General features: G+C 35.2%; 1 protein-coding gene across 5 annotated transcripts in view; it reads right to left on the bottom strand.

Moving 5' to 3' along the window:
• The window catches only part of Adamts-like (A disintegrin and metalloproteinase with thrombospondin motifs like), a 50518-nt gene extending 35808 nt beyond the window's left edge, over nucleotides 1-14710 (bottom strand). For all 5 annotated transcript variants that reach the window (XM_028310937.1, XM_028310940.1, XM_028310938.1 and 2 more), the window contains exon 1: nucleotides 14174-14710. In XM_028310937.1, the coding sequence (XP_028166738.1) occupies nucleotides 14174-14698 (525 nt within the window). In that variant the 5' untranslated portion in view covers nucleotides 14699-14710. The remainder of the gene's footprint in view (nucleotides 1-14173) is intronic.
• Nucleotides 14711-15488: the final 778 nt, after the last annotated feature.

Genomic DNA, 15488 nt, shown 5'->3' with positions numbered 1-15488 from the left:
AGGAACTGGCTATCTTACCTCTAACTGCCGGAACATAACAATGCTGTTAACATTGTTGTTATGGCGAAATACTTAGGTAAGATGGTGGTAGCTAGCCAGGCGGACTTAAAACGCCCTACCACCAACCAAACCGAACAGAAAAATCTGCCCCCACTGGGAATCGAACCCGGGACCTCTGCGTCTGAAGCAAGTGGTCTTACCACTAGACCACAGAGGCGGTTACTTCAACTTAGCAAGTTTCATAGCAATTAGAACGGGTCAAGATCGCAAACGCATCGGACTTTCAGTGGCCTTGCTTTTTGCGGTCTCGCCGGTTCAAGGATGAACTTTAATCTATATTTCTATAATTATTAGTGCGAAAGTCACTCTGTCTGTCTGTGTCATTTCACGCCTAAACCATTGCTGGACTTAGATTTTCTCCTCATTTCATTTTTTATTTTGAAAATTTACATTCATGATTGAAGCATAAAGTAAACAGATTTTCAGCCTTCTTCTAACGTTTTATTCAGATTTGTTTCCGTAGATTCACCACAATAAACAGCTTTTCATAAACAAATTCAGTAGGTAGGCAGTTGGCAAGCTAAGTTCTTGCAACTCACGAAGGCGAGTGAGCTTTACTTGTGTGTGTACGTGTACATGCACATTGCACATTATTGCACATAATGATAGTGTAACGTCTATCGAAACTTTTGAAAAACGATACATGTAAAGCTCACACGCCTTCGTGAATTGCAACAACTTTAATAATACTCGAAATTCTTAATTATTAAAGACGAAGTCGCGGGCTTCAGGTTGTAATACAAGTAGCGAGTAGTACATTAGCATACGCTAAACGGTAAAAGTAAATGGTAGTTACGTGCATCTGAATGTTGTGGTTTCTTTTTACAGTTGCCTAAGTTAATTTGACATTGGTAGAATTTTTTTATCAATTCTATATTGATAAAAAAATTAGGCATAGCAAATCGAAAACTTAATTGTTGTTAAAGCGATTATTGTACATTCAACAGAATTTCAGACTAACATTTTAGTTGCAAAGTAGCTCTTCATTACAACAAGATAACACTTTTTCTAGCAGGAAGGCGCTGGACGCAGGCCGCTACCAACCGGGCAACATGGAAAGCATTGGGGGAGGCCTATGTTCAGCAGTAGAAGTCCTATGGCTGAGATGATGATGAACATTTTCAACCGACTTCAAAAAAGGAGGAGGTTATCAATTCGACCCGTATGTTTTTTTTTTCTATGTTTGTTACGCGATAACTCCGCCAATTATGAACCGATTTGAACAAATCTTTTTTCGGCGTGTAGGTAATACCTCAAGGGTGGTCCCATTTAAATTTAATAATAGAAAAAACAACCCCCAAGGGTGGAAAATTGGGGATGAACTTTTTTATACGCAATATGTCCGCCGATTATAAATCAATTTGAACGATTATTTTTTTGTTGAATAGGTATTATCAAAAGGGTGGTTTCATGCGAATTTGAAGAAAATATTTCACCCCCAAGGGTGGAAAATTGGGGTTGAACTTTTTTATACGCAATATTTTTAATTTTTAGTTTTTTTTTGTGTTCACGCATTTGAAGTTGGTTTTATTTTTTTTAAAAGTTAATTATTATTTCTATCTGGAAACTTTTCGGTAGGCCTATGTTCAACAGAAAACGTAAATAAATAAATACATGGCTTTTTTTCAGCAGTGGGCGTAAATAGTACCCTATAATTCTATAAGGGTTTTCACACTGATTCAGCAACTGAACCCAAGTTCGGATGTCATTTGTTTAGTCTCAGCGTGCCCTTTGCGGTCGCAGCGCACGCGCAACCCCGTGACCTGTTTTCCGCGATAGTTGCGCAGTCTCGACGAGGGCGGCGCTGCTGTCACGGCCGAGGGTTTCGCTTTTGTTAATAGGCCTTAAGTTGGTGATCTCTATGGTTCACAGTGGTTGGTAGTAGCAGTGGTAGTAGTTATATTTCACGGTAAGCAATTAGCATTAGCAATAGGCCTCATGAAAACAACAGAATTTGAAAAGGTGATAATTTATTATATTCATTCCACGCCTATGGTTATTCTTGATGGTGTTTCGGCAGGTTTTGCTCTTCTTGTTTTTTTTTTAATTTCCAAATACATAATTAAACATTTTGCTCTACTGATTTATCGTCTGATACTGATGAACGTCAGAAATAAGAAAAGTACAGTCACGTTATAATCCAATACTTTTTAATTTGTAGCGCCTTTGTTCATCAGTACCTCTAGTAGGAAAAACTTTCGAGTTCGTTTCGTTGCGTATTCAAAGTGTCATCGAAAAATTTTGTATGAAAAATTAAACAGCGCCCCCTAGGGCGGCTATAATATAGGGGGCGCTGTTTAATTTTTCATACAAAATTTTTCGATGACACTTTGAATACGCAACGAAACGAACTCGAAAGTTTTTCGTACTAGAGGTACAGTACCGTTTGCGTATTCGACAAAATTCGATACTCAACCTTCGAATTAAACGATAACGTGACAATTTTGATTCTCAAAATAAGTTTCGTGCAACCATTTCTCACAGGAAGTTCAGTTTAACACGTTCACAAAGGTGCTGTTGTAGTTTTCGTATTAAATCTTTTGATGGCGATTCGAATACGCAAACGATTCAAACTCGAAAGTTTTTCGTGCTAGCCGTACAGAAATAATGTAAGATTCTAAAGGCGAAAGAATTTTTCAAATCCGTTCAGTAGTTTCGGAGCCTATTCAATACAAACTAACAATCAAAATTCTTTTCTCTTTATAATATTAGTGTAGAATGTAGATAAACATCATCAAATAGTATTGAATATTTTAAATTCAATTGTTATCAATTTCAAGGGCTATCATTAATTTATTCTACCCATCATCTCGAATCTATAATGCCCATTTTATATGGAAAGATGTTTCCCATGTGTAACCATTACCAGGCCTGTTCATCTCCGCGAGTTTACATCGAAAACAAAACACGCACGATTGCCCCCTACAAGAGTACTATTCGACAAGGCGTCACATACGAGCGAACATAGACTCACGCACGCGTATTCTTGTGTATGATGGAAAAAAATAAAGAAAATGGTGTACTAAATACTGTGCAGTATTTAACTGCCTAAATAATAATAAAAACACAGAATGTACTTTTTTAAGTTGCCTCAAGACACTGAGAGGTAAATAAGTAGTTAATATTATTCATGATAATTCATGCTAAATCATGTATTTCCTCCGCCATTTTCTGCAGATTGGCACCTCACGTCACATCATTTTACCGAAGTCAGCCCTATAGCTTCGGCGCAGTACCGATCACTGACGTTTGTCAACAAAACTTCTGACAAACTTGCTTGACTCTTGAGACAAGCTAAATTACACCATATTGTTAATGACATTGAGCATACATTTTTTTAAATACCTTCGCGAAGTAAAACTTCTGTACGTAGTACTTATTATTATTCTGTGCCATTACTAACATATTCTCCATCAATTTTGAACCTAATGCCATAAGTAATAAGATACCTCAAGTTTGTGTGTTCGGAATAACAGTTGTTACATTATTATAATGAGTTGAATAACAAATAGTTTTATGTCCAAAACTCCAATCGTGTGGAGCTTGCGAAATTGCTTTTTATTTATAAAAATACAATGGCTATTATTTATAAGCTTGAACTAATAATTGGTTTTAAACTAGAATTCTATAAGTGTTAGAAAATTAAAAGTAAAGTTTAAATCTTTGCAACCAGTTCAAAGTTTTAAGGCAAAGTTATGTTATTTTTAAAGCACCATCAAAATTTTTTTTCTATTTATCCCGAGGGTCTACTTACAGAGAATGCCATATGGCATTATTTGCCTTGTATAATGTTTGTGGCAATAATTGTATTTAAATAAATAAACGTTTATAACACAAAATTGCGTAATATACTTTGTAAGGGCAGATCAAAATGACCATAGATATTTTTTTTAGCAAGTCAGAGGTACACAAACATTTTTATTGTTTGATTGGAAATCGTAACGGATGTCAATTAATTAATTCTAAAATGTTATTTAAACGCAAAAATTTGAATATTTTAATTTATTGACCAATTTATCTTATTCATGGAAATATGATCGCTTTGCCAAAATGGCGATCGATGTAATCGAATCGAAATTCATTAATCCTTTTAATTAAAATTATTTGGTGCCTTTGTTTTTGACGATATTCATTTCGTTAATAACTCAATTGAGCGATATTCGAGTGGAACCAATTAATTCTAAATTGTTTTTAGCCGCAATCGAAACTATATTACAATATAGTATGTAATAATAGTAGTCTTAATAAATTAGTTTTAGTGCGATATTGATATTTCAATCTTAGTCTATTTATACCACCAGAGCGGCGCCATATTGGCGCTAGGCTCTAGGTCACTGGTCACAAATAAATAAGCATTGTTTCAACCTAATTGATCGAAGTATACAAAACTTATTTCTAGACAATTCGAAATCAATAACATTAGACTCCAACCGCATTTCATTTCGATCGATTTCGATTCGATTTATCCAGAACTCATTTGGCCGATCACTTAAATCTTTGCCAGTTTCTAAAAAAGCGAATTTATAAAAGCTACATTTTTACCCCCGAAGAAAAACCTAGTTGTTAAAAATGTATCAAAAGAAATAAAAAGTTAAGAACAGTAACTGTAAGCCTCGTCACTGTCAGTCATCAAGATACATATTTTATAGTTTGACCGCCAATGCAACATTTGTGAATTGGACGTAGAGTAAACAAAATAATAGCTACAAATTAGTAAAACAACTCGTACTGCCTCTTAAAGTGCACTGGACATAATCACAGCTATTAACTGGGACCACTTCGAATCCATATTTATAGACAAATCAATGCTAAGTTCACGAATATTTATTAACAGCTTACTTCTATTTAAAGGTATGGGGCTCTATCTGTCTCTATAATTTATACCAACTGCCTTGGTGAGTGAGAAAGACGCCTAATATCAAAATGTAAATAAGATTTGTCATGAAAAGTGGATTTCGGTCGAGGCCCATTAAATTCAATAATGTCATCGATATTACGTAGTCCATAGGCTACTTCCACACCAATCCGCAGCGGTATATGGGGGTTCATAATAATGTGACAACAGGGTTGTGAGCTCTCCTTGGTTTCCAGAACTTGAACCAAACAACTGTACGCAGGAAGATTTAATGAAGGCAACTGACAACGCCACTCTTGTGGCGGAGTTTTGGGCTGACACTGTGTAGGTTTGTTGTCGACACGACAAGGAAAAGGAGAAGAAATTGAAATCACTGAGTTTGTACATGGAAATTGAAGTAAATTAGTAAAGGCTGATTACGAATTTTGTATTATTTTAGCACGGGGATCATAAGAGGCTCTCTTTTAATGACAAAACACTTGAAATAATAAAACTAGTTATTAGTGCTACTAACCAGATAAAAACTTAATTTAAGACTTTTTTATATGGTCCATCTCAGACCACATTTCTATTGGCTATGGTAACATGATTAAAACCATAAGAATAATACATGCAAATCACGTTAATACATTTTCCTAAGTTCTCGAAGTTTCCAAAGAAACCTAACCAATCATTTTTATTGTGCTTGATTCAATAATTGAAAAGCTTCAGAAAAACTGAGTAAAATCATATGCATACGAAAGTGAAATGCCTTTTTATCGGTGATTAGTTGTAATATCCCACCTTATTGTTTACTGTGGGAAGCTTATGGCTTTCTTCGGTGTGAAAGAGGTATTAATAGCAAGTTTTTATTGATCAGTCTTGTGAATTATGGTCGACAGCACATCACTAGTAACACATTTTTGTTGGAAAATAGCTTCTATTACAGTTATATAAGATGCCGTTATGTTTAGTTTAATGTGCTGTTTTCTGTACTTTGAAGCTTTTTAGTAATAAAAGTTAGATGATTTCGATTCTTCCAATTATTTTTGCCATTATTATAAATAGAGAGCGAGATTGTTATATATAACACACCAGTTTATGTAACAAAATTGCTAAATGCTTATGTTAAAATTACCACGTTTATTATAACTTAGGCCCTTTACACACTGCGACTTTTTCAGAGATTCGGTCTCGATGCAGCATCGATAAAATATCAAATTGTAACACATGCATCGATACATCGTGATACCGTGTGGATCTAGCAGAGTATAAAACAATCACCCTGCAATGAACACATCCAGTGGATTTAAGAGGTGACTTATGGACTTTGATCGAATTGTCACACATGCATCGATATTCATATTCATTTAATCACGTCGCAATGTTACAGAAGGCAATGTTCCAATAATAAAGGGTAGTACAAAATTATAAAGTTGTGTGGATCTAGCATAGTATAAAAGAAAAACTCAGTGGACTCATCCAGTAGATGTAAGAGACGACTTCGGGGAAATATCTGAACAACAGGCTTCCCCAACCCATTTGGCCACCAACCCAGTCGAACCTTAATTCCGAACTCCTCCTATGTTCTTCTGATTAATTTCGTCGCGGGTCCAATGACAGTTTAACTTTCCCCCGGGACAAACTTGACCTTCATTGGTTGGGTTTTTGTGGCGGTCAAGCTGTACGTACATCCTGGCTACACAGGAGTAGCAGTGGTGGGAACGAGAGGTGGGAATAGTCCCGAACGCATTTGGCCACCGTGGGGAGAACAGGCCAAATATCTACTCCATTTGCCTCTGATGAATTGGAGAGCGGTAAATTAAAGAGATGTTCTTCCACTTAAGACTAAATGATGAATCTTGATGCAGTCTCATGGCTGTCAAACACAGATTTAAATCGCTGCACAACTCGCAGTGTATTAGTACCCTTAATCCAATTAGATCGATTTACATCTGTATAACTCTGCTCATTAGTATCTGACAACGGCCGTGGCAGGAATGCAGCCATACAAATAGTCAAGTTTATACTAAAATGTACGATTTAGTTGTAGGAGCAATAGGCGCGCAATAGAATTTAGGGCGCCTTGCACCAAGGTCGGCGGGATTGTTTTAGAAGCATTGCTTTTGTGAACTCGTCCGTGTTGTGACATAAATAGAACAGCCAATTTATAAAGGAAAAACAAAAGAACATCCATAAAACAGTGATCAAAAACTACTCAAGTAAGTAACGGGTGTAAGAGCAGTTCCTACGGTTTCCAAGTGGTTTTGGTTAGTTTTGACTGTAACAGATTATATCATCGAGTCTTCATTATAATAGGAGAACGACCCTCTCTAATTTACCAGAGGTTGTTGTTTCAGCCGAAAGACGTCCACTGCTGGACAAAGGCCTCCCCCAGAGATAAAGGGAAGATTTGGTTAATACGTCCCACTCTGGCCAGACTGGCTAAAGTGGCATGGGATATTAGGTCGGTTATTCTAGCAAGGGCAGAAAAATGGCGAAAGGATGTACAGGGAAAAGATCTAAATACATTATAATATTTTTTAGTAGCATAACAATGTAATATAATCTTCCAGTTTTCTGGATCATTTTAAAAAAGTAAGTAAGCATTCGTCATATTGCATAAACTGCTTTTTATTTGATTTGCAAAAACAGTCACAAGCCAAAGCGGCCGATGGCAACCCACCAACGCCTGAAGCTGGTTAACTGATATTTTGAAGTCGTTTCCGATTTAAAACGAGTTGCCTCTTCAATTTGGGCTACGTACAATCGTTAAGCCTAACTAGGTTTATAGTCAACGACTACTGTCGTACGCTCCGAGGGATTTCTAGACCGAACGTTACATAACGTTTTGTTCAAGAAATACAATACGTTTAATGTGGGCTAGTCGAATAACTTGTACACTTGTATGAAGTGGCTGGATTTTCCGTCAAATTTATTAGTTTACCAATTAGGTACTTAATAGAGTAAAACAGTTTTGCAATTTATTTATAAATGTTTGCAAAATAATATAATTTATTTTCGTACTAACAAGTATTTCAAGATGTGTAGGTAGTTTTAATCTGGAAATTTGTAATGCCACCTGGATAAAAAGTACTCTTAATACTGTAGGTAGTAACAGTAGTAATCTTAAATCATTTTAATTGTTTACAGAAAATTATTTCCCTCCAAGTGGCATAACAAAATTTCACCCTGTATAAGTAGCAACTGCTAACGATGCCTGGTAGTTCAACTAAGTATTTTTGTTTACTAATAAAAACATAATTATTCAGAAGACGAGTGACATTTTATGCCTGTGATATTTAAATGGCAACATACTCGTATTTGTATTGTCTTGTAAGATACATTAACTAAGATGCAAAACTGCACGCGCGCGCGTAACTTCATGCTAAAGGGAGAGGTTCCATTGAAGCGGAGATAGACGGTGCGGAGCGGGCTTGTCAACATTTATAAAGCGGAGAAAGCAGAGAATGAAAGTTCTAAGTTCAAACGTTTATTTGCCAAAGTACATGATGTGAATTAAAACTCTCCTCGCTGTCCAGCTATGGGTCAATAGTCGTTGTCACCTTTTAGGTCTGATTTTCAGTCAGAGCCAAAGGAAAACTCATGAATTACCACATTAAAGACTACTATTGTATGACAGATTTTCATGAAAACATGAACCATGTCGCATATAGGTATAAAGTGTCTATACATTATAATAAAGACGAAAGATTTTTGTTTGCCCTGAATAAGCTGCGAAACTTTTAGACCGATTTGAAACATTCTTTAAATTAAATTTTATTAATCCGCTAGTGCTCAAAATCCGGCGCATGCCTTTTTCAGTAAGCCAAAAATTTTCCCATTCACGCAACCACTCTCGCTCGCTAAATCGCTTACACTCTCGCGCACTCCACCGCACACGCTTACTCCACCGCTATCGCTTGCTCCTCCGCTCTCGCCCATAATCTCATCACTTGCGCTTCCCACCAGTAGGCTGTTAGATAAGACTCCGTGGGACCTGCTTTCACCGACACTCGAACCCGCGGGTGATCCGTTTTTTGCGACAGTGGGAACAATTGAACATCATCTTTAGGGTTGACAGCGTTAGTTTTATGTTTTAGAGAAGAAGACATACGAGGAACTTTTGGGTCAAACATAGAGACAGTTAAAACGAAGACGAAAGAATTTAATCACTTACACAAAAATATAAGAGTCCGTGTAGCTATTACGAGTACCTATTTGAGGTACTTAATTTAAAAATGACGCTAAAATCCTGAAATACAATAGTTTCTTAATTTGTTTGCAAAATGACCTATTTTATTAAACAAACAAAAGTCGACCTTCATATTGCCTCATTAATTCAATTGCTTTCATGTCTACTCAATACAATTTTTTTTCAAATGTTTGCAATAGTAATGAAAGATTCATTTCTGAAAAATAAGTTCTTAAATCTTAACTAAAGCTTTCTTTGGATTTTCCAAACATAACGGCAATACATAGGCATCTATAGATACATAATAATAATATATAACCTATTATTACAAGCAAAGTGTGTTGATTTTAATGCACAAGCTAAAAGATTGCCAAGCCTTTGAACATTAAAATTAAGTAGCCACTTGCCCAACTAAAACGTTGTTTGGTTATGTCAAACAACATTTTGACACAAACACGGTCAAGCGAGTTGCGACAGAAGCCCTTAATTTTTTGATTGTTTTTCATCTTGTCAAGATTCAGTCAGCTTCAAATAGTTCTTGACACCCAAAGTAACCAAAAAGTTCACAACACAACCTAATAGACTTGACACTAGTCCCCAATAATTCGAAATCACAACTTTCTTTAAAATACTCTTCATTCTGGGTTAAAAAACTTAATTTTAAATTACCTGTATTAAGATTTTTGGTTGCATTGTAATTTAAAAAAAGTAGTTTAATTGAGTTGACAAAATAGTTACGTCACTTGCTTGTAATCTACTATATAAAAATAAGTCGGGTTTTCCTCCCTGACGCTATAACTCCAGAACGCACGAACCGATTTCCACGGTTTTGCATTCGTTGGAAAGGTCTCGGGCTCCGTGAGGTTTATAGCAAAGAAAATTCGGAAAAAGGGGGTAAAACAGGATCCACGCGTACGAAGTCGCGGGCGGCCGCTAGTGCCATACAAAATCTATGGGAGAGTCTCGTTTTGACAGTTTTAAAAAGTACATCAATTGATTGTGGTGTCAACACGTCTATTGTAACAAAGACGTATTTCGACCTTTTTGGGATACTTTGGGTGTCACAACTCATAAACTAGTTATTTGAATCCTACAACATAATAACAGTTGATTTGAAACCTTCCTTCTATTAGTTCAAGTAGAATCAGAATTTATGATTGTTGCAGAATATAGCATAATACATACATAATGCGTTACAGAGTTTTTACTTGATCTAGGTACTGCCATCAGTTTCGTTCAAGAATTTTTCTAAGTTATCGACATTGTTAGATCCAGTTTCACCAACAATTTAATGCATTGTCAAGTTAATTGATCTGTTATTGTCAAGGAAACGGATTTATAGCTCTGAAGCGATGTTTGTTTAACTCGGTATTTGTTGAAATTGGACATTGACAAGAAATTTTTACATTTAGGTACGTTGCTAAGTCCTGTACCTAGGATTAGACTACGCACACATAATTGACATAAAAAACAGATTCTTCTCTTCTTGTCGTGTCGACAACAAACCTACACAGCGTCAGCCCAAAACTCCGCCACAAGAGTGGCGTTGTCAGTAGCACTCATCAAATCCTCCTGAGTGCAGCTGCTTGGGCACTCAGGGCATGACATCAGGTGCCTCATCGACAGATTAATAGTCTGATTAATTATCATAATAGGCTATAACCAAAACAATTCAAAATTCATATGGAACCAACATTCTAAAAAAATCACCAAAAAGGTACCTACAAGAGATTGATGGACGCGTATTGAAACAAAAACCGACACATCATTCCACCGTTGGCAGCCCTAAGCTTATTGAATAATAACTATTTTATTTTAGCTCTGTCACACATCCCAAAGCGGCGCCGGCGCCTGCGCATCCATTTTCGCTTTTCAGTTTCTTTTCAATAGATATTAATTACAGGGCTGATGCATCTAAGGATGTGGGTCATGGGAACGGTAGCATCTCAAGCCAAACAAGCATCTTATGTCGTTGGAATAGGATTGATTTTGCTACAAAAATGTTCTGCACCAAACAATGGGTGAAGAAATTTTGCAAGATGAAATATGAAAGACTGCGTACGCAATTGACGAAGTCAGTGAAGGTGATAAAATATTTAAGCTGACTTATTTGGTACTGCATTATTAGCACATTACGCATTATTTTGCTCAACTACTTAGTTTCTACCTGTGCCTGCTATTTAATTTATTGTTTTTTGGTTATTTGTTATAATAAAAGCAGTTTAGTTACCCTAAAAGAATATTTACCGATCTAAGCTGTATATTATAGAAACAGTTGAAAATAACGTCACATTTAATTAAAAATATCATAATTTCTCGAGATATCTTCTTGAAATTCTAGGTAAATAAATAAATAAAAAGTACTAAAATAGTTATTAAAATAATGATATTCCGGTTACTCTTAACAACTATGTATGGAATTCTACATAACCGCATTAAGTAACGCCCTTTTAATTGCAGATTACTGCATAATTATACAATCTAAGCAATTATGTAAGCAAATAAGATTAAATCCAAAAGTTACCTAGAGCACATAAAGATAAACGCTGGCCTTCTTATGTAGTTGAAATAAGGTCTATATTTCAACAAAAAAATGTGTATATTCTTCTGATCTACTAGATTGCAGGCCTCTAGTTAGATAATAACTTTATTAGTATAATTATGTATACAGGATGTATGAGAAAACAGTAAAGTCCTTGGAACTACGTAATCAGATAGAAACAATAAACTTTTATGAAGTTTAACATCGAATTACCATTTGTCTATACAGGGTGTTACTTTGCATTCTTGCCATATTTACAGAGGTTACTATATTACTGATACTGAACACAAATCCGTAAAAAAATATTGCCCGAAAAAATTTTTTTTTAATCTTTATTATTTTATTTTATCGAAACTCTGTTAAACACACCACTAATTATCGTAACGCATGCACATCACTTGTTGGCGATGGCGATGGAGACTTTTTTACTTTTTATTGTATTTTTAAATATCTATTGCAATCTATTGTCTTTAAAATGTCTTTTTGACACTTGTAAAAAACTGAGAAATCCGTCAATCACAAATCACGTTATAAATAATACAAAAATGTCTGAAGCGTATTCAAACAACGAATAATTTAATCAAAATGGTGCTTGGAGTGTCTGCAAGACGTCTCGACGAAATGCTTGATGACGTACCCTTAGCGTTACACCAAATGCTCTACTACCAGCAGGATGGTGCTCCCCCACAATAAGGACGTCAAGTGCGCGAATAATACGTTTGGTGAACAGTGGATTGGATGAGGGGTCCAGTAGCTTGGCCACCACGATCCTCGGACCTGACACCAATGGATTTTTGGAGTGACTTGAAACGACTGGTATGCGCAGAAGAGATAAACAGTGTTAAACGCGTTACACGAAAGGATTGTTTTAGTGAAACTGTGAGACAAAACGTTTATGTGTTGCGAAAACTAAAGCGAAAAACCTACGCTTCGCAGTGCTAGACTGTGCCTTGATCAGATGATCAGAACGGAGGCCACTTTGAACACTTGCTTCGCAGTATGTAAACTTTGTAAGTAGGAACTTTTTAATAAATAATTAATTGTGACTAAGGTGATTTCATTTCATACTTAATTTATTAATTTGTAAAAATAGGGTACAATGTTATAAATTAATTAAAACCCTAATAATTATTACGTATTTTTGACGGTCCTAAGCCCGTAAAGTAGAAAGGGAAATCTGAAATCAACTGAAGAGTATTTTTAAATAATTATTATGACTGGATAAAAAGGCTGGTACCCAGAGCCAAAAATCAACAGATTATTAAGAACTAGGCCACGCCCACTAGGTTTATTCCACTTGCACCTGTAGAACGTGTGAGACAAAATTGGTTTATTCCAATTTGTACTGAAAAACCAAATTTACTAAAATCTTAGTGTACTTTCTTTATGGGAGTCTCTTGTTTATCTTAAATAATAGGTATTGTTCCCTACTTTTATCTCTGTGAATATGGCAAGAATGCAAAGTAACACGGTGTATTTTATGAGTATTATAATATACCTATTAACTTTCTATCTGTAATGTTGAAACTGCTGAAACATTTACGAATTAATTTTATTTTAGATAGTTACTCGTATATCGATTGAACTTTGGTCAAAGATAAACCTTTTGTCCCAAAAAATGGAAGAAATGTAATAAGATTTACAAGTTTCTTTGATAGAAACTAAAGTGTATACCTAAATGTGATTATTGAGAAATTTTGGAACCGGGACAAAAACTACAACAAATTAATATGAATGAAATGAGTGCTTTAGACGAAATGAATAGATGAGACATAGAATAATATTTCTTAAAACTGTTTGCTCATATAAATAAACACCAATTCAATATTCTAATTAGTCCAGTTTAGTTCAAACAAGACAGTCTCGTTCGCTAATACAGATTAACTTTTAAATACCGACCGTGAGTAACTGATAATAATCTAAAAACAATTAATTATATTCAAAATAACTGTGTGATTTATTGAAAAAAAGTTACGCAAGGGGTCAAAAATGTAGGTCAAGGTCAAGAAGAGCGTTGATTACATACAACAAATACACAACGCTAAGAATTTTAATGGATTAACAGTCAAATTAAAATTCCAAATGCGTAATAATTATGTAAGATGATTAGTCTGCTTAATCTCTTCTCTAACACACTTAATTGTTTGTGTAAACTTTGGTGCATTCAGTGTTTTAAATATAATATTCATATCCATGTTGTTTTATATTCAGAGATAGCAAAAAGAATTCGCTTTCTCATACTGAGAATATGTTTGTTATTCAGATTCATTGGCCATTATTTTATTGAAATACGTAGACCAATTCGTATAGTTTTAAGATTTTTTACTAGTCGTTTTCGTAAACTGAGTACTTTAGTAAAGTTCCTAGACTACTAAACTGTCTTTTGTTGGGTTTTATGTAGTAATTTTGACTACATACTGGACAAAGATCTCACCAATTACTCCATCCTATCATTCGCCTGTCCAAAATCATCATACTACATCACATAAATCGTTCTTTATTTGCCTTATATTTAACAAAACAATTTTAAAATTCGACTTACCGAAGTCATCTCCTCATAATCGACGCCATGAGGCTGCGTCTCGTTCGTGAGCACCTTCCACATCTTCAGGCCTTCCTTCTTGAACAGACCTTCCTGCTTCTTGAGCACCAAATTTAATTTCTTCCCAAACGCTTCCATTTCAATCTTATGCACGTCATCATCCTGGTCTTCCACCACGTGTTCCTTATCACTAACATCACTAACTTCACTAGAATTTGACACAGCGAATTCTAAGCTGACTGTGTTGTTGAGATCACCAATTATATCCACATCTTTGATGTATTCCTTAGCTTTGACGAACATTTCGTCGTTTAAAAGCGAGGGTGGACTGGTCTCGGTCTTCCATGGTTTTGAGACTGTCTTCTCGTGGGGAATCTTCCCAGGGTTGAGGGAATGGGTGTTGGAGGAGTGGCCAGAAGGGATGTGCCGCCTTGCTAAGTGGTGGGTGAGACTGACTAAGTGGTAGTCAGGGACTGAGGTTTGGTGCTCCACGTGAAACACGTTTCGTAGTTCGTCTGCCGTCATGTGCTCGTGAATCTGTAAAGAAGAAATAGCTGGAATTAATAAAGGTGTTTTGCAACTCAGATCATAATTATACTTCTTCTATTTATCAATTGGTTTAATAGTACTGATGGCATTGTGCTAAATTTTAGGCATATCTGTAAAACTGATAATAAATAGGTATTATTTTTTTGTATTTATTAAAAACCAACTAAGCTATTTCGTTGCTTTTGCTTCAAAAATTCCAAAAACCTTATAATCGTGTAAATAACTTCCGTTATTCATGGTATTTACGTGTAAGTCTGACTGGGGCGTGATTAACAACATTTTTGCCATTCCTTGCAGGAATCTAGTTCTTTTATTGATCCAAATACAAATAATTACTTTTTAATATTTATTTATTGAATACTCTATGGTGATTGGTGTTACAAGTAATTTGAAACTACCTACTGACGAGATATGTGATAATAATTACTTATTCGATATGTGATAGGTATTTTATAAAACTTCTTTGGAAAGGCACATCTAATATCTGCAAATATTTGTATTCATAAGTAGCTAAGTAAAGTTTGCCTAACTTTTGGACTATACAAAGCAATTTAGGATTACCGTAGCAACAAAAATATCAATTTACATTATCGGAATAAAGTAAAGGTATTTACATTTAGCACGAGTCGCTTTTAAAAACATCCTTATTAGCAAAAATTAATGAAAAACATTACAGTAGGTAATTGAATTAATATGTTAATTAATTTCCTTGAATCTTTTCAGGTATTTTCAGATGACAACTAGATTTATAAAGTCGTGATGTTGC

This window comes from Ostrinia furnacalis, unplaced genomic scaffold (genome assembly GCF_004193835.3).
Source record: "Ostrinia furnacalis isolate ACB-3 unplaced genomic scaffold, ASM419383v2 OfSCF3139, whole genome shotgun sequence".
NCBI lineage: Eukaryota > Metazoa > Arthropoda > Insecta > Lepidoptera > Crambidae > Ostrinia > Ostrinia furnacalis.
Note: the sequence above shows the minus strand (reverse complement) of the source record. Positions and strands in the feature narration are given on the sequence as shown.